Source organism: Sminthopsis crassicaudata, chromosome 2, assembly GCF_048593235.1.
Source record: "Sminthopsis crassicaudata isolate SCR6 chromosome 2, ASM4859323v1, whole genome shotgun sequence".
NCBI classification, from domain to species: Eukaryota; Metazoa; Chordata; class Mammalia; order Dasyuromorphia; family Dasyuridae; genus Sminthopsis; species Sminthopsis crassicaudata.
In genome coordinates this window covers 133,613,623-133,637,699 of record NC_133618.1, presented here as the reverse complement: position 1 = coordinate 133,637,699, position 24,077 = coordinate 133,613,623, and the positions used below count along the sequence as shown (strand labels likewise).

Genomic DNA, 24,077 nt, shown 5'->3' with positions numbered 1-24,077 from the left:
TTGGTTTCTGATAAAAATCCAAAGGTAATTCAATGTTAGGGAAACATTCTGCATAATGAATAAACCTCTTTACCCTGCCTCATAAGTCATTCATCATAATGGTCAAAGGATGTGAACAGACAATTTTCAGTTGAAGAAATTAAAGCCATTTCTAATCAAATGGAAAAAAATGTTCTAAATCACTATTGACTTGAAAAATGCAAATTAAGACAACTCTGAGGTACCACTTTAGAACTCTCAGATTGACTAAAATAACAGGAAAAGATAATGATAAATGTTGTAGAGGGTGTAGAAACACTGGGACACTAATATACTGTTGGTACAGTTGTGAACTGTTCCAACCATTCTGGAAAGCAATTTAGAACTATGCCCAAAGGGATATTAAATTATATATCCTTTGATCCATCAGTGTTTCTACTCGATCTATATCTTAGAGAGATCATAAAAAAGGGAAAGGAACCCACATGTGCAAAATGTTTGTAGCAGCCCTTTCTGCAATGGCAAAGAATTGGGAATGGAGTGGATGCCCATCAGTTAGGAAATGGCTGAATAAGTTTTAGTATATGAATATAATAAAATATTATTATATAAGAAATGATAAATAGGCTGATTTCAGAAAAGCCTGGAAAGACGTACATGAACTGATGCTAAATGAAATAAGCAGAACCAAGAGAACATTGAACACAGCAACAAGATTATGTAATGATCAACTGTGATGGACTTGGCTCTTTTCAACAATGAGGTAATTCAAGGCAATTCCAATAGACTTGTGATGGAAGAGAGCCATCTGCACAGAGAGAAGACAATGGAGATTGGATGTGGATAACAACATAGTATTTTCAACCTTTTGTTGTTATTGTTATTTGTTTGCTTGTTTTTTTGTTTTCTTTCCCATGGCCTTTCCCCTCCCTTCTGATTGATTTTTCTTGCACAGCACGATAAATATGAAAATGCATTTAGAAGAATTGCATATGTTTAACCTATATTGGATTATTTGCTATTTAGGGTAGGGGGGAAGAGGGTTTGGAGGAAGAAGGAACACAAGGTTTTGCAAAGGTGAATGTTCAAAACCACCTTTGCATGTATTTGAAAAAATAAAAAGCTATTTAATAATGATAATACTAAAAGAAAGAAATATCAACCAAAAATTTTTAAATATATAAATAAATAAACTTTTAAAGACAAGTCATCATCATGCCTCTCCATACTGTGTGACTATTATCTATATCATCTCATGCGCCGGTAGCTGCTTTGATATCACATATATATTAGAGGGGCATGTAAGATAAATATCAGTTATCCCTCTGTAATCATATGATTGGACCATCTTTTTACATGATCATACATTTTTGATGACATCCTTATGTAAATTCTTCTTCATAGTTCTTTGCTGTTGTATTTTTTGTATGCTCATGTCCCAAGCTCCAAGAAATAAATCCAATTCCAAAATTTAATCACTTCACAATAGTGACTGGATTCTGGACGACCATGTAAGTGAAGCATAAGTTCTGCTATCCTAAAAAGTCTTTAAAAGAGGCTATCAGTAACAAACTGAATCTTCTTTCAAAAGAAAGACCTGTCTAAATTACAGAGACCAATTGACAGTAAACTAATCATTTGATGATTAATTCTTTGGCCAAGGCTACCAAATATATATGTAAAATAATAACCAAACTTGTATGGAGTGATAAAAGGACAAGATAGAAAATTGAAATAGTTGCACTAAAAAAAATAAAAAGAATGAAAGAGGTTTCAGTATTGAGATCTCAAATTAAATTACAAAGCAAACTAGTTGATTTGATAAGATAAACAAATGTATACATCAATCTAGTTTTTGATGAATCCAAGTCGATAAATTGCTGGGAAAATGAGAAAGCATTTTTGGAAAATAAGTTTAATTGTACAAGCTTATGAAGAGCAAAGTAAGTAGAACCAGAAAAACATCTGATAAGCTAACCACATTAAAGGAAGACAACTATGAAAGACTTTAGAATTCTGATTAATAAAGTGGGCAATCACAACTTCAAAAGACTGATGATGATGCATACAAAGAGGTCACAGAATGAGACATACATTTTCAGATGTAGCCAATGTCTGACTTTTTTTGTTATGGATTATGCTTATTTATAGAAATAAAAGAAATTCTGGCTATGAATTCTTCCCCTGTCTAAGGCTGTGAACCATATAATCTTCTGTTTTCATTTAGTTATATTTGCAGTATAATTTTTTTATGTTAAATGTCCATTTGGGATTTATTGTGCTAAATGGTACAACTTGTGAGTCTGGGGATGAAAGAAAAGAATGTTAAGGTAGTAGAAATGATAGAAATGCAAAAAAAAGAAAAAAGAATATTAATAAAGTACATAAATTCAAATAAGAACACAAAAAGAAATTCAGAAGGGGATGAAATGGGGCAATTTTATTATTATTGTGTTAAGTTTAATATGTTTTAAAAATAACTGTACATAATAGTTTCATATACAATTTTTTTTTGTTCTTTGTACATTGTAATGTCTGTGTTTGTTGATTAGTGTTAATAAAGAAATAATAAACTAGATTTAGACTCACAAGTTGTACCACTTATCACAATAAATCCCAAATGGACATTTAACATAAAAAATTATGCTGCAAATATAACTAAATGAAAATAGAAGATTATATGGTTCACAGCCTTAGATAAGGGAAGAATTCATAGTCAGAAATAAGACAAGAGATTACAAAAAACAAAATACAATTTCAATGATAGGCAATTAAAAAAAACTTCCGGATAGATGAAACTAACACATTTCATGTAAAAATGATTGCATTCACACATCAGATAAAAAATTCTTAAGCATCCAAAATTTATAAGGAATTGAAACAAATCTGTAAATTCAAGAGTCATTCTCCAACAGAAAAAAAATACATATGAATAATTTTCAAAAGAGAATATGCAAACTATGAATAGCTAAAAATATATCTATTATACCTAAAAAGTATGTGAGATGACTAATAATCAGAAAATGCAAATTAAAATAATTTTGAGGATGTTTCACACTCATCAAAAGTGAAAATTCTATACTGGAGAGACTGTGGGAAGAGAAAGTTACTCTAATCTATTTCTGGTAGAATTATGAATTGATCCAATCATGCTATAGAAATTGATTGGGAATTATGCAGAAATTACCAAATTGTTCATGTCCTTTACTCAAGGAATCCCACTACTGGGTTTCTATTCTAAGGAGGTAAATGATTGCAAGCAATAATCTATAAAATACAAAATTATTAATATTTATAATAATAAAAGCCTGGCAACAAAATTATGCCCAACAAATGGGAATAACTAAACAGAATGATGTAAGGAATGATGACTTAAGAAATTAGAGAAACATGGGGGACTAACTAATCCATATGAAATGACACAGAGGAGGAATCAATGTGAGAGATATGAAGACAGAATTGACCAGATTTGTCAAACAATTGAACCTGTGCAATGAGAGAGAAGTTGGAATTAAGAATAAAAGAGATTATGAACCCAGGCGACTGAAAAAATACTGACACCCTCAACAAAAATCTGGAAATTTGAAAAAGATTTGGTTTTGACATATTATGTTTGAGATTCAAAACTAGTTAATGATTCTGGGGTGAAATAGAAGAGTGGTTTTTAACACAATCTCCCAGATGTTTTTCCTTTCAAGCTTTTGAGCAGTTAGCATCTAAATACTTCCATTGGACTATGGCAGTTGAAGCTGAAGAGCAGGAACTATTCCCTCAGATCATCAATGGTGGAGCTTATCTCCAATTATATTAGCCTCTTTGTTTATTATATCACAACTACGTCTCTTCTTGTGGCTGGTCCTCCTGGCTATGGAGGCTCCCAAACTCTCCTTTCTCCCTGGACAACAACCCCTAAGGGAAGACAGAACCTCCCTGGATCAAATAGCAATCATTTCTATCTGCTCTTCAGGAACCACTGAAAAAATCTCTGCCTCATCTCCACCCCTAACATGCCTTTCAATCACTTCATACATAGAGCCGGTATCCCTTAACTCATGGTAAGGAGATCCTCCCCATTTTTGTTTTTAGTGGGGACCAAATGAGAAACATGCAAACATAATTTTTCCATCCAAACCTAAGCTCCCACCAAACTTCACCATTTCTGTTCCATTCTCTCAAGTGCTCAACCTATTTATTAGACATAATACCTTACACACTTAAAATTATTTTCTTCAAAATTACCATGATCTTTTAATTGCCAAATCAATTCTCATCCTTCTTGACCTCTCTGCACCATTTCATTCTGTTAATTTATTTCTTCTCCTAAATACACATTTTTTCTTTTCTGGATTACTAAAAATTATAGATGTAACCTATGAAAATTGTCATTTCTGCACACTTAAAAAACTCAGAAACAAATATTCTTGCTTGTTTAGAAATCTCCCAAAGCATTTCAGTGAGTTTTGAATTAGGTTGTTCCAATTAGTTTTTATGAGTAGCTAATGGATAACAAAGAAGATAGATATTTACTCACTAAATTTCAACAAAAACTTTTCTTAGCGATGATGTGTTTAACCTATATTGGATTACTTGCTATCTAAGGGAGAAGTATGGGGAGGAAGGGAGGGAGAAAAATTTGGAACACAAGGTTTTGCAAAAGTGAATGTTGAAAACTATCTTTGCATGTATTTTGAAAATAAAATGCTATTGTTAAATTTTTTTAAATTAGTGGATGATGTATCTCAATTAAGAAAATATAGCCAATAATTGTACACTATTTCAAAATCCGATTCTTTTTGTACAGCAAAACAACTATTTGGACATGTATACATATATTGTATTTAATTTATTCTCTAGCATATTTAACATGTATTGGTTAACCTGCCATCTGGGGGGGGGGGAAGGAGGGGAAAAATTAGAACAAAAGGTTTGGCAATTGTCAATGTTGTAAAATTACCCATGCATATATCTGGTAAATAAAAACTATTAAAATAAAAAAAAAAATTAAAAAAAAAAAGAAAACATAGCCAAGAATGCATGTTTTCCATTTGGAGGTAGGTATCATTGTGAAGTATCTTTTCCAGCTGTGACAATTATTAAAACCAAGAAGAAAAGTACAGTGAACTTGCAACTAGATCCTCAAGTCACTGCGTTACAAAGTGTTAAAATCAATACTTTAAAAAAAATGAAAGTTTTTATAATGAGATCATATTCCTCTCATTAAAATATCATGATTAGTGATATTTACAGAAAGCAAAATGAGTTTTTATGCCATTAAGGAAAATGTTATTTTCAAAACTGTATTTTTAATCTTCATGTCATCCTTTTAAAATTTTTATATAACTTACCTAATATACATAATTATTAATGCTATAATTATATATAATTTATAAATGAAAAATACATATATATTTATAAAGAAAATTTATAAAAAAGGGGGAGGCAGAGCCAGGATGGTGGAGAGAGTCTTGTACCACAAATATCTCCAATAGACCAAATTCTAACAGAGAAATCCAGCAAACATCACAGTGAGTTTTTTGTTCAACCCAGTTCGGCTTGGGGAAAAGAAAGAGCTGTGGACTGGAACAGGATAGCAAAATGCACCAAAGCACCCAGGAAAAGACTGTGCTTCAGAATAAGAGGGCCAGACTCTTAATGAACATTCCAGGCCTGTGATGGTACAGATGCTAACTGATAGCTTTGTTGCCCAGTATCTTGTTTTTGATTAATGATCTAGAAAGAAAGAGAAGGGTCCAGAGGGTTGGTATTGCAGGTAGAAAAGCCCTGGGCTGTATACAGAGAAAGGAGGAAGTTTAGAAGTCAGCAACAGTAGCAATAGTGATACTGTTCAGTGGGCAAAAGTAGAGTCTAACTGAAAGCATCTAGCCCAGTCTGTAGAGAAATAATCAAAACAGGAAATTCACACTAAAGAAAAACCTATAGGTTCTGTCACTTTGACCCAAAGAGCTCCATAGCAGGCTGAATAGTGTAGAATCCAGAAACATGTACTCTTACATAGACTCATGTTAGAAATAACCAGAGCTAAGAGTAAATAGAGCAATCAGATTTTGTTTTGGAGTAGTCCACTTTGGGAGCACTTAAAGCTTGTAGACTCCAGAGAAACACAACATTCATTATTCCAAGAAAGACCATCCCTCCAGAAATGTGGCATAGCCCAGTCCCAAACTCAAGTGTGAAATCAGGAAATAAGTTAGAAAAATAGGCAAACAAAAAATAATAATCTATTTTGGTGACAGAAACTACCATAATAGATCACCATAGTGGTAAAGATGCTCAAGACACAAATGCAGAGGAGAGAGACTTCAGCTTGGGTACAAACTGAACTGAAATTCTATAAATGGAATGAGAGGGGGCAACTAGGTGGATAGACCACTGATCCAGGAGTCAGGAGGACTTCAGTTCAAATACAGCCTCTGACACTTACTAGTTGCATGTACCTTGGGCAACTAACTTAACCCCAATTGCCTCAAATAATTAAATAAATGAAAGAATGAATAAATGGAATGAAAACACTTTAAAAAGGGGGGAAAAATGAGAACTAAAGAAGAATGAACTGGAAAGGGAATCAATAGTCTTACACAACAGGTACAAAACTACCCAAACAACAAATTCTCGAAAATTCAAATACAAATAGAAGTTAATGACTCCATGAGAAAACAACAACAATAACATTAAAACAAAGTCAAAAGACTTGGGAAAATACAGAGGAAAATGTAAAGTATCTCATAGCAAAAAACAACTGACTTGGGAAATAGACCGAGGAGAAAAAAAACTTACCAATCATTGTACTTTCTGAACACCACAACCCTCCTCCCCCAGAAAAAGTCTAGACATCATAATTTAAGAAATTTTAAAAGAAAACTATTCAGAACCAGAGCACAAAGCAGAAAGAATCTGCTAGTCACTTCCCGAAAGAAACCCCAAAATGAAAACTCCCAAGAAAATCAATCAAAATCCAGAGTTTCCATATCAAAGAAAAATTGTTTATAAGCAGGCAGAAAGAATTCAAGTCTTTGAAGAGCAACAGTTGAGATCACATATGATTTAGCAGCCATCACTCTAATAGGAGAGAAAACATAGAATATGATAGTCCATAAGGCAAAAAAAAAAAAAAAATACGCTTTCAGTCAAGACTGACTGACACAGAAAAACTGAATATAATTCTACAAGGAAAAAAATGAATCCTTAATATAAGAGGACTTCCAATATTCCTGATTAAAAAAAAAATTATCAGAGCTACATAAAACTTTGAATTCAAACACAAGAGTGGAGAGAAGTATAAAAAGTAAACATGAAATAACAATGATGAAATGCCAAACAAGGATAAACTGTTTTATATTTAAATATATGGAAATGATTTTAAAATGTGGAAATATAAAAAATTATCACCAGGGTTCATGGAAGAGGCCAATTGAGCAAGCTTGGAAGTGGTTTTGTTATAGTCTTAATAACCTTAAAAAAAAAAAAAAATAGAAAGACTGAGGAAGAGAAGTTAGGTCTGGAGTCAGGAAGACTCATCTTCGTGAGTTCAAATCTAACCTCAACCACTTACTAGCTTAATGACCCTGGACAAGTTCCTTAATTCTATGTCTCAGTTTCCACATCTGTAAAATGAGCTGAAGAAGGAAATGTCAAATCACTCCTGTATCTTTGCCAACAAAACCCTAGATGGAGTCATGAAGTCAGAAATGACTGAAAATGACTACTTGAAAATAAAAAGAAAATTTAAAGTAGGGATTAGTCCTAATGTACAAATGTACAAAAATATTTCTCTTTTTGAGATAGCAAAGAAGGGAATCTAAGAAGGTGCTCAAAATTTGAGGAATAGATAAACAAGCTATATGATGGAATACTATTGTTTTGAATTCTTATCAACAAAATAATCAAAGAAGATTCCAGAAAGCTGGAATACTATTGTGCTGATGGAATATGATAGAATACTATTGTGCCAAATTCTTTATTAGCATAATGAGCAAAAAGCATTCCACAAAACAGATGATGAAAAATGTATCATCTGATAAATAGGTGAAGGGCCCAGAATACAGGATGACAAATATTTTTTGCATGTGGCCAATATGAAAATTCGTTTTGATTTTATCTATATGTTTGTCACGGAGGAAGGGGGAAAGAGGAATGTTAAGTGAGGTAATTCAGGCAGTGGACTACCGTCACTGGAAGTTTTAAGCCCAGGCAAGATCACCACTTTTCAGAGATGTGGCAGAGGATAATCCTGCTCAGGCACAAGTTGGACTAGATAATTTCTAAGGTATCTTCCAATTTAGCTTGAGATTCATGCCTGACTAAGCTAATTTCCCCAAAGGGGGGAGGGGAGTGGAGAAGTATTACTAAAAATAGCATTATGCACATTTGTAACAGGTTTTGTTTTTCTTACTTTTATAATGGGTGGGGAGTGAAAGATGAAAGGGAGGAACTGAAAATAAAATAAAACTGAATTTTTAAAAAAAGAAATGGTTGGGGGGAGGGGAGAGAGAAGGGTTCATGCTAAAAAAATTTTACAATAAAGTGAGAGGTCAAAAAAAGATTGAAGAGGAGCACCTAGGTGGTGCAGTGGATAGATCATCAGAAGTCAGGGGGACCTGAGTTCAAATCTAGCCTCAGATACTTAATACTTCCTAACTATGTGACTTAACCCCAATTGCCTCAGGAAAAAAAAATTGAAGATCACAGCTTTAGAGAATAATCAGCTTTGTCTTGTAGATGAACAAATCTTTTTGAATGAATGATGCACTAAAAGAATAACTAAGAGACATAAATGATGCTCCTGACTGAAGCTAAATCCTACCTGGAATTTTTACTACTGTTTGACCCTGGCCAATTATTTCAACTTCTCAAGCTTCATCTTTAAGGGGACTGGCCAAGATGGACTCAGAGAAGTCTCCCAACTCTAAATCTGACCCTAAAACCTGAGAGATTTGGGGGAAAGGAAAAGGAGAGTAGGAGGAAAGGTATGCAAATGGCACTAAGTGTCTCCTTGGACAGATGGGTTTAGGAAAGCTCTCCTAACCCCATCTAAGGTAGTGCAGATAGAAGTGGTGGTAATGGGAACACTCAGCTTTGGCTCCGTTCAGTGGATTAAAGGAAACTGAAGAACAAGAACAAAAGGTCATCATACCAAAACAAGGCTGGTTCTTAGTGAAGATGGCTTCAGAATGTTCTCTCCCTGGTCCAAGTGGCAGGAAGCCCGAGCTGAGTTCTTGCCACATACAGCGGGCACGAGAGCTCCCTACCCCCTTTATCACAGCACACCAGGACGTGTTTCTAGCTGCCGTCTCATGTTCCACAGGAAAACACCAGAGGCACCTCTGTTTCTTCAGGCCATGGGCCATAAACCACAGCATCTCTAGAATCCCCAACCATTACCCATATAAGAGGTTATAACGGGTGGGACCGAGCCAAAGGTGGAGAGGAGGGGAATGAATGGAAGAAGAGAAATGGCCATTTACTACACACTTAACATGTCTCATTGGGCAAAGCACTTTTTACAAACATTATCTCATTCAATCCTCTGAACAACTCTGAAAGACAGGTGCTATTATTAGCCTCATTTTATGGTGAAGGAAACCAAGGTGGTCAGAGCTTAAGTGACGTTCCCAGAATCATAGGGTAGGCTTGATTTTAACTCGGGGGGTTCCTGACTCCAGGCCTGGAAATGGCAGTAAAGCCCTAGGAGCAGTGACTTTTTAAAAATTCAATGATTTTCCTGTGTATTCATTCAACTTTTATTCTGGAAGGAAAGCGAGGTAGTTTTGCAAAATGTAGGGAAAAAAGGGATTCGAAAATACTTTGTCCTTAAATTCAAGTCATGCTGAAAGCTTGGCCCTTAAGAAAGCATTTAGCAGTTCCTTTAATCAGTTATCAAATCTGAGATGCAAAGGCTAAGTATAGAGAAGCTAGGCCCCAGAGGGTCATCAGCAGTGACTCACACATGTCTTTTTCCCATGGCTGCACATAATGTATAAGCTACCACTTGACACTCTGGCTTCCTTTTTCTGTAAGCTTCTGAATCACAGCCAGCTCCCAGGACCCCCAAACACAGCTGTGACCTCTCTGGTCAAAGGTCAAGTCAGTTTTCAGGGTTACTTTTCTACCCCCTCTGTCGCAATGTCCCTCTGGCCTCCCTCCCTTTCCCACTGTCCAGGAAGAAGACCCAACACTAATATTAAGAGATTTTTCAGAGCTTAAATCAGTTTGGGCAACTATTTCTCAGAGCATTAATGCTACTGGAGATTTCTGGGCACAGAGATAAAGCACAAAGCTTGCCTTTTCTCTACTTTGAGACACCCATTTCAGATAGAATTACCTTCTCTCTCCCAAGAGATATAATTTTTAGCTGTTATAGTTAAAAATAGCTATAGCTATTTGGGCAGATAGCTTCCTCTGGGCCTCAGTCTCTCCTTCTGAAAATAAAGGGGTTGGGCTTGCTGGCATTCCAGGTCTCATGTGCTAAGGTCCCCAGACTTGGCAGTCTATGATTCTCAAAACCAACATTTGTCCACCTCAGGGAACCAGGTCACTGTCTGCTGGGAGAGGCCCCAGACTGGAAGAGCAGGTGAGGCTACAGAGCCAGAACCACATCAACAAAAACTATGGGGAAATTGGCCCTGCCCTGGAGCCTAGATCTGGCCCAACTAACCTGATGCCTGACTTTAGCAAATGCTTCTCATTTGCTAAAGAACTCAATGTGAGGAAAGGCACCAGTTCTCCAGAGTTGGGAGAGCATCACATCTGGAAACTGTAGGACCTTTAGCCCTTTAAGAACCTAAAACTGGACTAGAGCCAGGTTTCTGTTCACCTGCCCCAAAGCAGTGGTTTCCACAGCCTCTTTAGTATTCAAATTTTTCTCAGTCTTACCATCTAGTTGCTTGCCTAGGATTATATCTCCTCCCTACTATTCTAAAGGTTCAATATTGGGGCCAATCTTTTCTTTTGTTTCTTTTTTTTAAAAATTGTATTTATTTAAAAAACCATTATTTTCATTTTCTTAGTTTTTTGTTTTATATCACTTATAGTGAGGAAGGGAAGAAGGAAAGGAGGAAGGAAAGGAGGGAGGGAAGAAGAGAGCGAAGGAAGGAGGAAGAAAAAGAGGGAGGGAAGTAACAAGGGAGGAAGAAAAGGATGGAGGAAAGGAGCAAGGAAGGAAGGAAAGGAGAGAGGAAGGGAAGAAGGGAGGAAGGGGAGGAAAAAAGGAAAAAAGAAGAAAGAAGGAAAGAAAAAAATGCCCCTTAACTGAAAAAAAAAAAAAGTATAAAAATTAATTGGTCCAAATACCTCATTTTACAGAGGGGGAAATTAAGATTAAGAAATCAGATTAGCAAATGTAGCAAGTAGTGGAGACAAATAGAGTGCTGGGCCTGGAGTCAGGAAATTCTGAATTCAAATCCAGTCTCAGACACTTAAAGCAAGTCACTTAACCTTTATTTCCATTTCCTCCACTGTAAAATGAGGATAATAATAGCATCTGCTTCCCAGGGTTATGAGTTATCACTGTAAAGCACTTTGCCCAGGCCCTGGCATATAGCAGGGGCCTGATAGATGCCTATTTCCTTCCTCCCTATACCACACTGCTCTCCACCTGGTGTGCTCTTGGTTGTATGATTTCATTCTCTTTTGGTAGTGCTGATTCTATACTTGTGTGTAGCAAAGTCCTGGCATCTGACCATCCTACCTCTTTGTTCTCCTGCTCTGATGAACTATCTGGTACATGACTTTTGTTTAGGACTGTCATTTGTTGAATCATACTTGTGGGCAACAGGCTTGCCAAAAGCAGCAAAAGCCGGACCTAGAGGCTCCTAACAACTTCCATTAACCCCATGCATCCCAAAATTCTACCTCATCATCCTGACACATGTCTACAGAAGTTCAAAGTTGGGGGAAATAACAAACTGAACAGCATTCAGAGGAAGACAAGCAGGATGTAAAGGATGGTAGGGATATTTTAACCAGGAAAAAAGAAGACTTCAGCAGAAATGATAGCTCCCTGAAGAGCTGTCCTGAGAGAAAGGGATAAGACTTACTCTGCTTAGTCCTACAAGAGCAAAACTGGGACTAAGATAGAGAGGCTACAGGGAGACAAATTTGGATTTGCTATGAGGGGGAAACTTTCTAATATTAGAGCTGTCTAAAAGTAAATTAGCTGCCTGAGGAAGTAATGAATATCCTGTCACTAGAAGTTTTTAAGAGGAGGAGTAAATGACCACCTGTCAAGGATATTATAAATTGAGTTCTAGCTTTGGATAAGGGGTAAACTAACCACTCAGATCTCTTCTAATCTAAAATTCTGTGATATTTTCCCTATGGGGAGAGGGAAAGGAATGGGTCAAGTTGTTTGCCCTCTATGCTGATAATGGATCAACCAGATAAAGCTGATAAAAAAAGTTAGTCACAGGTTCATGTCTCATCTCACCTGAGGGTTGTCCATGTACCAAAGAAGGCAGTCGGCCTGGGTGTCCAGGATAAAGTATCTCCGTAGGAATTTGCCACTGGTCTCATTGTCCTCGATGTCCAAGAACCCACAAATTCGATTCTGCCGATCCACATAAGGCATTCCTGTGCCCTGCTCACATCACCCTGAAAAACAGAGGAAGGGCAACCTCTTTAGGAAATTATTTAGGGATTTCTCTAGAACTTGTCATATAACCACAGAGGAATGTTAACCAGGGTCTTCACTAGTTTTCCTTTCCAAGTCATCAAATTCTCCACCCCAATCACCTCCCACAGATCTACCTCCACCCTGAGGGATCCCAATCATCAACTTCAGTAACTAGAAAAACCTGTGCAGACCTATGCTTGGGTCATTGAAAAGGATAATTCCTTCTCTAAGAAGGGAAGACAAAATCAAATTCTTGGGAGCACATGGCAAGTACACATTCCTGAATTCTATTTCCTTCTACCAATACACCCTTACTAGTAGTACCTCCACCCAAGTGACTGCTTTTTTAACTAAACAGGAAAAAAATTCTGAGAAAGCCCCCAATCCAAATCCAAAATCTAGACCCAATAACTATATTATACTATGTTCTTCTATACTATACTACATCATGCCATATTATTCTGGGGCAGCATGGCCCTCTCCTCCTTTTTATTTCCAAAAAAAGGCAGGATAACAATTGTATTTTTGTCTCCTTAGAAGAATATTTTATGATAAGCATGACATTAGTGGAAGGAGTGTTGGATCTGAGCTTGGAATCAGAGAATCTGAATTCAAAACTTCTCTCCAACATTTACTAGATGTGGGACTCTGGGCACATCACTTAACCTCTTAGCTTCAGTTTCCTCAAGACCTAAGTTACCACTAGAGGATAAGGTTTGTGAGGGTCATTCTTCTGTACTAATATTTTACTTTATAAACAATCTACTTGGAACATTGGAACTATTCCACTCATCTCTCCCCTATCATACAGCTTCTCTTCCTGTGAGACTACAGGCAAATCTCTTAACTTCTTAGCCTCAGTTTATTCAACTGCAAAATCAGGAGATTGGCCTAGATAACCAGAAGGTTAGGACCTTCAGGTTCCCAATTCTCTGTCACTCAACTTTATTGCTCGATATACAAACTATTCCTAATCACCTGATCCCAGACTTTTATCTCTATATACCTTAGTCTTCCACTTTCTCTAATCTCACTTCCTCCATCAGCCCTTCTAACTGACTCTTGTAAGTGCCCTTTGGAACCCCCATTTTAAAAAGTTTTATTGGTGCTTTTTGTTTTAATTATTTCCAGTGAGTTTTCCCCCCTGTCCCCTCATAAAGTGAGTCTTCCCTTGCAATTAAAAAAAAAAAAAATTAGTTAAGGAAAGCTAACCAAATGACCCTGTGACTTTATACAACAATGTACACAATGCTCCACACCCATAGTTCCTCAGCTCTCCAAAAAAAAAAAAAAAAAGGGAAGTATATTGCATCAACTCTTCTACAGGGCCAAGCTAGGTCATTACAATGCAGACACAATCTTCTGCTTGCTTTGATATTCTTTGCCTTTACATTATTGTAGTAATTGTGTATATTGTTCTCTTAAGTCTATTTTATTTTACTTCAACTCATTTAAATGCTCCCATATTTTTCTGAATTCTTCATTTGGTATTGTAGAAAGAGCACTGTTTTGAGAGTACCAGAGGACCTAGATTAAATGTTACATCAAAAGCTTACTACCTGAGTGACCTTGGACAAGGAACTATATATATGTATGTATATTATACATAAAATGAGAAAGATGGTCTATGTTGGCTTTAAGTCCTTTCCAGCTTTCAACTTACAACCCTATGACCACTATTTCTTATGGCAAAATATTCTATAACATTCACATATCTCAATTTTTTCAGACTTTTCCAAATTGACAGACATGTTCCTTCCACATTTTTGCTACCACATAAAATACTTTTTTAAAACCACATAAAGTCTTTTTTCCTTTATATAAACAAATTTGTTTACATCTTCTAATTTTTCCAATATTCTTGAGCATCAAATGAAATCTGATTTTGTCTTGATAATACTTCATTCCTTAAAATTCTCTCCATTAAAGATTATTTCTCCCACACCCTCTAAGTCATAGGGCATCAGCATGCCTTTTGCTCCTCCACTGCCACTTTTGTTTCATCAAATCTCTTTTTCAAAGTTTATGAAATCATATCTTTCTCTCTTCCTCTTTCCCATTCTCTTTTTCTTTCTCTGTCTCTGGCTGTCTATCTCTGTCTCTTTTTCATTCTTTTCTTCTTACTGTTATCAACTATTGACCTCCAAGTTGTTCTCTCAACCTTCTTAAAAGCTTTTGGCACATAGTTCAGTGTTTTATTATATCTCATCCTGCGCCACCATTCACAGTAACTTCGAAATGATATTGGCAATCTTTCTACATGCTGACCTTGAAGTTCTGCTTCTGGTGATCTCAACCTCTGATCTTACTACTGCATGGCCTTGGACTTTAGAAGCCACCATCACCCTTACCTATACTATCTCAATGGGTAGCAAATAGAAGAGTTCTAGATTTGCAGTCAAAGATCTGAATTCCAATATCTGCTCTTATCCCCTGTGTCAGGAAAAGTCATTTAAGCTCTCTCCAGGATTCAGTTTTTTCATCTTCAGAATGAGGATGGTTGAATTAAATGACCTCTGGTGTCCTCCTGTTCTAATCTATGATCCAATGAAACTAAAACTTTTTAATACAATAGCTTTCCACCTCTCCTTCTTCTTTACTATGACTGAAACTATTTTTCATCCCCATGATGAACTCTAGAATCTTAACTCCTCTCTATCCATTGCTCATATTTTGTCCCTTCTAGTCACTTCAACAATTCACTATCTATGATAATAGAATTGCTCTTGATATTTCTACAACTTCCCCTTCTCAACTCTGGGTACCTCTACAATTTGATTTCACTGCTGTTAAGAACTATAGAATAATTCTATATCTCACTTACTTATTCCCTTATAAAACCAAGCAGTTTTGTATTAAACCATCACTCCTGCTTAATTCATTCATTGGCTAATCATTGCCCAGATACTATTCCAAACTTTTTCCTGTCTCTTTAAACCCCCAACCACCTCCCCACTCTCTCAGAAGATAATCTCACCTCTGACTTTTCTGAAACTAAAATATGTATTTCTCAATTCCCCTTTTTACCACCTAAACACTATAATCTTTACCCACTCTCCTCATTTCCTAATTGTCAGTAAAAGAGATGTTCATTTTCTTGCCAAGGCTGAAATGGTATCTTTTCACCTAGACTTGGATTCCATCCCTTCCTGACCCATCTAGAACTTATTGATTCCAGAAAAAATTTTATTGGAATCCTTCTCTCTTGTGAATCTTCAGTTTCTTTATTGGCTCCTTCCCTTTTGCCTAAAACAATGCTCTGGTTTCTTCTATCCTACAAATAAAAAACAAAATGCCCCCAAAATATGGTTCCCTTTCTTGCCTTCCCTTCACTCCTACACTTTTTAAAAGAATAGAACACTCAATATACAGGTGATAGTTCCACTTCCTCATACTCTCTGCAGCAATATCTCCCTCCCCCATGCCATTTTATTCTCTCTACTGATGAGTAACTCAGGCCCTCAGAATAGTGTAGTTCAGATAGAAATCTAAGAATAGAACAGCCATGAGCCTCAATGGTGGCTCAATTAGTACAGGATCAGCACCCAATTATCTTCAGCTTCTCAAAGCACATAAAGAGCAGTGGGAATCACTCCATGGAAGGTCACTCTCCACCGCACAAAGAAGGTAAGACACTCCCAATCTGGTCCAGTGCAAGCACTTTTCAGCTGGGTAAATGTCATTACAACATAAGGAATGAAGGATCAGACTACCAGACATTGGCAGAGTAGGATTCCTCATCTAGCCAGAGTTTGAAAAGGTAAACTCGACCATCTTCCCCATAAGTGTACCCTCTGAAGAACTCTCATAGAGCTTGGAGGAGGGGTAACATAAGGATAACCAGCAAGATGTGAGGCTGCTTGTCCTATGATCAAGATGACAGAACTATCACTTTGCTTAAGCAGTGCCCTCTTTACTGTATCCAGGTGTCTGGACCACCCATGTCAGAACCACAGCCAGTGTCATAATTTCCACCTCTTTAAGTCTTTGTAATTCCTACTCTACTAAAATTTCTCTGTTTGAGGACAATAGTGACCTTATTGCTAAGTCCAATGAACTTTGATTTCAATTCAGCAAACATTTATTAAACACCTACTATAGACAAGGCTCTGTCCTAGGTACGAGGGATACAGTGACAAAACCCAAAATATTTTCTGCTCTCAGGAGCTTCCATTGGAAAAAACAACCAAACAAGCATAAATAAATGGAAAACATCATCAATGTAATGAGAAAGGGGAAGGGAAGACACTAACAACTAAAAATTAAGGAAAATATAAGAATTTGCATCTGTCCTGAGCACAATGTCCAACTCACTTCATCCTTGATTCAAGGAATACTTATTAAGCATCAACTATTCATCCATTCATTAATTACTATGCTAGGCCCTGGAGGAGATGTAAAACTTAATAAGATACAGTCTATACCCTCCTTGAGATTATAGTGTGCCATGTACCATAAATATAGATAAATAATAATATACCAAATATGAGTATGTTAGGGTTATAAAACAAAGTGCTATGTGAACTCTAAAAAGAGGGAAGAAGCATTTATTATATGCCTATAATGTGCCAGGTACAGTGTTAGGTGCTTTACAGGATATCATTTCATTTAATCCTCAGGAGCATTCACTATTGATGGGAGTGTATAGAATAGGGAGAACAGAGAAAGCTTCCCATGGTAAATGGCATTTGAGTTGGGATTTAAAGAATGACTAGGAATTCAAAATAGGATGGAGATACTTTGGCAAGGAGAGGAATTTCTATTGAACTCCATTGCATCCTTTAATACAATTTATAATGCCAAAAGAAAGAGTAAAAGCATGGAGGCAAGAATCTAAGGGGTTATGTGTATGGGAATGGCAAGTAACCCAGTTTGGTGTCAGCATTGAATACACAGAGGTGTTTCGGAGATAGCATTGTCAAAAGTTAGTGACTAATTGAACATAAAAGGTGCACGTGGGGAAAATCAAAGATCACACAAAAGTTTCAACTATAGAAAGCTGTGGGAAAAAATGATGATCCTCCTGACAGAAAGAGTGAACTCACAAGCGGCTGTACGTTGGAAAGATAATAATAATGAATTTGACTTGAGACATGTTGAATTTGAGGAACCAGTAAAGTCCCTCTTATATATACCCTGGCTTCATCTATCCTGTGGTGACCCCTTCTTCTGCTTCCTACTTTGATTTCTCTTTCTCCTCTCACCTTAACTTATTGTTGTTCAGTTATTTCCAGCTATATTTTATTTCATGCCTCCATTATGGGATTTTCTTGGCAAAGATAAGTTTGGCATTTCCTATTTCATTTTATAGATGAGAAAACCAAGGCAAATAGGATTAAGTGATTTGCCCAGGATCAGATTTGAACTCAGGAAGATGGTCTTCCTGACTTCAGGCCTGACACTATCCATTGTGCCATCTAGCTACTATCTTAACTCAGGTGTCCCCCAAATCTCTTTTCCTTTTCCATTCTCTCCAATTTTTATTTCACCCACTCTTACAACTTTCCCTCTATAAAAATAACTCCAAAAATCTGTATTTTAAGTTCCAAACTCTCTCTGGAGTTGCTGACCAATTGTCATCAGGACAACTCAACACAGATGTCCCTCAGTCCCAAACTCTTATACTCAATGTAGCAAAATTTGAATTTATTAACTTTCCTCCCAAATCTCTCCCTCTCCTTAAAACACAATAGAGGTTCAGACCCCTTCAGATAAGGGAAATAAAGCTTTCCTCAGAGAGGTGATCCTGCATTCCTATGTAGTTTTCTACATGGAGGACTAATTCATTAATTCAGGTGGAGATGAGGAAAAGTCATCACCTTCCCTCTTTCTGTCTCTTAGATATCTCATCACAAAATTTAGAACTGGAAAGAATTTTAGACATCCTCTAATCCAGGCCCTTGGTTTTACTGAAAAGCCCATGGTCACCTCTTAATTAATAATAGGGCTCACATTTAAGCCCCTGTCTTCTAATTCCAAATGTAGTACTCTTTCCTCATGCCCTCTCATTATGATGTTATTCTCCTGCCCTAGAACCTTCAGTGATTCCCTATTCTCCATTAAATAAAAGCCAAATTCTGGCATTCAAAGCACTCTATAGTCTACCTCTAATCCATCCATGTGGGCTTCACTAGTGTTATTGTTCTTCAGGGTCCATTCAAACTACACTATTCATTATCCCATGACTTAATTACCCCACATTTTAAAAATATCTGATTACTTTTACTCTCCACATTCTCTGGATATAAAAATACATGAATTACCTTCCTCAATAATCTCTTCTTGTTAAAATTTAACCCCCTTTTTTCAAAACCAGTTCCAACACAAACTTCCTCATGAAGTCTTTGATACTCCATTACCCTTCCCCAATTAGAAAGGATGTCTCTCCACTATAAATTCTCACATATTTTGGATTCACCCCTCATCTATCAAACAATCAACAAGCTTTTATTAAACCACAAGTATAGCATATAGTTGTTCCATAAACAAAGTATATTCCACTTGGAATTACTGTCATGGGTGGAAACATCTTATCTCCCTTATTATACTGTAAGGTCTAGAGTCTAGAGACTGAGTTTCACTTACTTACCTTTGTAATTGTCTCAGGCCCTAGCAATGACAGCTAGCATTCATAAAGCTTTTACATTATCTCATTTGATCTTCATACATCTCCATTTTACAGATGAGGGAATTGAAACTCTGAGGTTGACTGACTTCTCCAAAACTAGTAAGTATCAAAGGCAGTGTTCAAACACAGTACTCACTCCTCAATATTCATGCCCTCTGTATATAGTTCAGAGCTTTATAAACATTAAATATTTAATATTTGTTGAATAATACTAGCTGATAATATTTACATATCACTTTAAGATTTGCAAAGTGCCTTACATATGCTGATTTGTAATAATAGCTATTAAGTGTTTTATGATTATTATCTCATTTGATCCTCACAACGATTCTGGAAGCTAGATACCAGTTTCATCCCCATTTTATGTGTGAAAAACTGAGGCAGAAATGTTTAAGTGACTTTCCTGGAGTCACACAGCTAGTAAGTTAGATTTGACTTACTTTTGAGGTCAGATTTGATCCCCAGGTGTGTTACCCTAGCTGCCCTGAGCCTCACAATGGCTCTGTAAGGCTGGTGCTATTATTATCCCCATTTTAAAGAGGCTAATACAAGTCAAGTGTTAAATCCAGTGTCACACAGGAAATGTCTAAGACAAAATTTCTGGTCTCCAAGTCCACTTCTGAACACAGATCTTGCTGAGTTAATGTCAGAGGGAGCTCAGTCCTTCAGAGACAGACTCTATTTGGTATTGTTCCTCTCAGAGAAGAATCCTAAAGTATAACCCAGGAGATCAATCCTTCTCATTTTTCCAGAAGGGTAAAGCCCATATCAGTTTTTAGTCAGCAGAAGAAAAAAAAGTCGATGTGAAACAAGGAGGCTGACTCATCATCAGTCAGTGACTACCCAGGAGCAGAGAAACTATAAAGAGAACACACTATCGGTCTAACCAGTCCTGGGAGGAATAACCTCCATAAGGCAATAAGGCAAAACCCCTAGGATTCCAGGCGGTTCCCACAGGGGGCATGTGTGTTAATGGCATCACTGTTCTCCCATCAGCCCAAACTGTGCCATCATTAATGTGTCCTTCTGCCTCCAAGCTCACCTCCATCCAACCAATTGCCAGGTCCTAGAAAGGCAGAGTAGGGGAGAAAAACAAATGCTAGACCTGGAGTCCTGAGAACTCAGCTCTGACAGTGGCAAGCTGTGCAGCCATGAGGAAATTGTCAGGTCTCTGTATCTTTATTGCTAAAACAAGGGTGTTGAACTACATAATTGCCATTGCCAGAGTTGAGGGTCCCATGCCTGACATGATGGTCTGCACTTTGGGTAGGGATAATAATAGTTCATATATAAACTATTACTATTACTCATACAATATGTATTACTCATATAAATTATATATATATATATAATATATGAACTATTACTGTTATTTACATACTATATAATATATTATTCATAACATATATTATGAATATATGTATGTATATATACATATATATACATAAAGACTAATATTATATCTCCCCAAAGTGTAGACCATCCCACAAATGCTTAGTTCTAGTTGAATCCTGGCTACTCTGATTTAGTCCTGGAGTATTAGGAGGCTGCCTTTGGGAAAGTCCCTGAGGAAACCCAGATCAGCCCTGCCCAGTCCCTATATAAGGCCAAGTCCTACTTCTCCTGGCATCAAGGGCAGAAGAACAAATGACTGGGTGAGAGAAGTCAGCATCACCCTAGAGAGGGGGAACAAAAGATCAGGTTAGTAGTAAATGGGAAAGGAGGAAGGGGAGGCAGAGGAAGAAGCAGCCCAAGAGGAAGTACAGAAGGATGGAGGAGAAAAGGAAGGAAAGAAAAGAAGGTAACCAAGAAAGAGCCAAAAGAGAAGATGGAGGAAAAGGACATGACAGAGAATTGAGGGTCCTTTGCATAAGGAGAAGATCACCAGATTTAATGATACCTGTAGCACCTGCCGAAGCTCCCCTGGATTCTCTGGGACCTTCTTTCTAGATCCAATTTTATAGAAGAGGTGCTAGTGGATAGGTTTCCCTGGGACTGGGGAAAGGGAAGGAAGTGGAGGCAGGTCCAGGGCACTGCCAAAAGTAAGGAACAGCTGCTGCTCAGAAGGAACTGAAGTCTCTTCCCTGAATTGAAACTGGGAGTCTTCCAGCAAGAGAGATAAGGAGATGGGGAAGTAGAAAAGGGGGAGGGGTGCAGAGCCAGAGAGCTGAGAGAAAGGTTGGTGGTTGCTCTGCAAAAAAAGAAAGCAAGAAAAAAAAATCAGAAAGAACTAGACAGGTTCTGACAACCTCAACTCTGGCAGCTGTAGGCACCACATTAGACTCCTCCTCACTAGGGATGAGAGAAAGGCAGAGCCAGAGGACCTCTACACAGCAGTCTGGCACATTCCCATGATGCCAGGTGATTAAGGCCGAATTACCCAAAGGCCAAAGGCCTCTGTTGTTCCCCAAGTCCTCTGGAATAAAGTCTGAAAAATGAAACATCACTCCACAGGAGGCTGGGCAAATGCCCTTTGGGAGGAAAGGCCCAGAATACCCATAATGCCTCATTTAACTTCCATTTTTAAACAAATTCACTCTGTAAGCCTGACTAGATGGCTTAATTTCTCTCTTCTTCTCAAACCAGGGGTCAGGGGAAAGTGTTGTTTCTCTTCCTCTCAAAAAAAGATAAGGCCTTATTCACTAGATTCTACTCTAGGGGGGGTGAGGTGCACTGAAAACAGATGTAGATTCCATTCTCAATTTCCTCCTCTCCTCAGAAAAAAGCTGTTCAATTATTTGGGCATTCCTAGATGCAGCTGAATCATAAAGCTCACTAAGAGAGGTGAGAGCTGGGAGTAAGGGGAGAGGGGATGGATCTTTTGCAGAAAGAGAACTGATGGAGAGCAAGAGGTATGAGGGGCTGTATTTGATCATACAATGGAACCATAACAAGCTACTCAGAAGAATTTCTAAAGAGAAATAGGTCCTTATTTAGAGTCTGTTACATGCAATTAAAAAAAGTTGGGAAATTACAAAAAATAAGCTTAAACCCAATGAAAAGATATGAAAATTCATTTCCCTCAATTCCTTTGCAGAAGTGGGAGGTTCATGGGCACGGAACACAGAATATGAAGTCCTTTTTTGGAGGGAAATTGGTTACTTTTAATCAATCAATAAATTATTAAGCACCTAATATGTTCCAGGCATTGTGCTATGTAGTGGGAATATAAAAAGAGGCAAAGGACAGTTCCTACCCTCAAGAGGCTTATAATATAGTTGAAGAAACAACATGTAAACATGTAAACAAATACATACAAACCAAGTTAAATACAGGATGCATAGCAAATAATTAACAAAAGGAAAGGCACTGAAATTAAGAGAGGTTGGGAAAGGCTTCCAATAAGACATGGAATTTTAATTGGGACCTAAAAGGAGTCAGGGAAGTCAATAAGCAGAACAGAGGAGATAGAGCATTCCAATCATGGAAGTTAGCCAAGACTCAAGAGATAGTGTCTTGTTCATGTAACAGCCCAGAGAACAATGTCATTAGATCAAGGCTCACCTGTCAGGGAGTAAAGTGTAAAAAGATTGGAAAGGTCAAAGAAGCCTAGCCTATAAAAGGCTTTAAAAGCCAAACAGCATTTTATATCTGCTCCTGCAGACAGCAGGAAGCCACTGAAGTTTACTGAGAGGGTGACATGATTGGACCTTTAATTTAGAAAAATCACTTTAGTGGTTGAATGGAGGATGGATTAGAATAGGAAGAAATTTGAGGCAGGTAGACCTACCTTTAGTCTAAGTAATCATATAGGGCTGAGGTGATAAGGACCTGTACCAGAGAATGGCAAGGTCAAAGGAGAGAAGGGAACAAAATTGAGAATTCTATTAAAGGTGAAATTGAGAGGCTTGGCAACTGCTTGGATATGATAGTGAAAGATAGGAATTCAAGATGGCTCCTAGATTGAGACCCTAAGCAATGGAAAAAGACAGTGTTATTCTCTACAGTAATAGAAAGGTAAGAAGGAAGACGGTTTTGGGGGAAAGATAATGAGTTCTGTTTTGTATTTATTGAATTTAAAATGTGTACTGGATATTTAGTTAGAGCGATCTTTAAAAAGCCATTGAAGATGTGAAATTGGAAGTCAATAGGAAGACTGGGGGAGAAAAAGTTGGTTTGAAAACCACCAGCAGAGATAATTAAATCTATGGGAGCTGATGAGATCGCCAAGTAATATAGAAGAAAAAGAAAAAAGAGCCTAAGACAAAACTCTGAGGGACACCTACAGTTTAGGATATCATCTGGATGTCCTAGCAAAGGAGACAGAGAAGAAGCCATCTGAGAGATAGGAGGAGAACTAGGAGAAAAAGTAGCATCCCAAAAACCTTGAGAAAAGCAAGAGTGATCAACTGTGCCAAAAACTGCAAAGACATCAAGGATAATGGGGATTGAGATAAAACCAATCAAAAGATCATTAGTAACTTTGGAGAAAACAGTTTCAGTGGAAAGTTCAGATTAGAAGGCAGATATGCTCTTTTTTTTCTCTTCCTTTTTTAGTTTCATTTTTCAATAGAAATAAGGGATATGGTTCTCTAGGAGAAGGGCTTCACAGGGAAATTTAGGATATGTAAAAAACAAAAACTATCTGTAAAAAAAAAAAGATTTTGTTCTAGCCAGAAGAAGTCCCCTGAATGATATCCAAATTGGAGTTGGGTTGGTAAAGAGTAAAAATGAATTTACCAGCTGATGCTTAGAGTATTTAAGGACATCCCTTCCATCTGTCTGCTCTTGGTTCTTTCTAGTTGACACTTTATCACCTTGGCTCTGAGCAATTGAAAGAGAGTGACAGTTTTTAAAAAATCTATCACCCTGCCCCTTCAACTTGTTATCCTTTCCCAAATT

At 37.2% G+C, this 24,077-nt stretch overlaps 1 protein-coding gene across 1 annotated transcript in view; it reads right to left on the bottom strand.

Annotated features, from left to right (window-relative positions):
• PLEKHA2 (pleckstrin homology domain containing A2) overlaps positions 1-24,077 on the bottom strand; it is a 120,513-nt gene that overhangs the window by 78,279 nt on the left and 18,157 nt on the right. The window contains exon 2 of the mRNA XM_074287298.1: positions 12,422-12,585. Within this exon, the coding sequence (XP_074143399.1) occupies positions 12,422-12,562 (141 nt within the window). The 5' untranslated portion in view covers positions 12,563-12,585. The remainder of the gene's footprint in view (positions 1-12,421; positions 12,586-24,077) is intronic.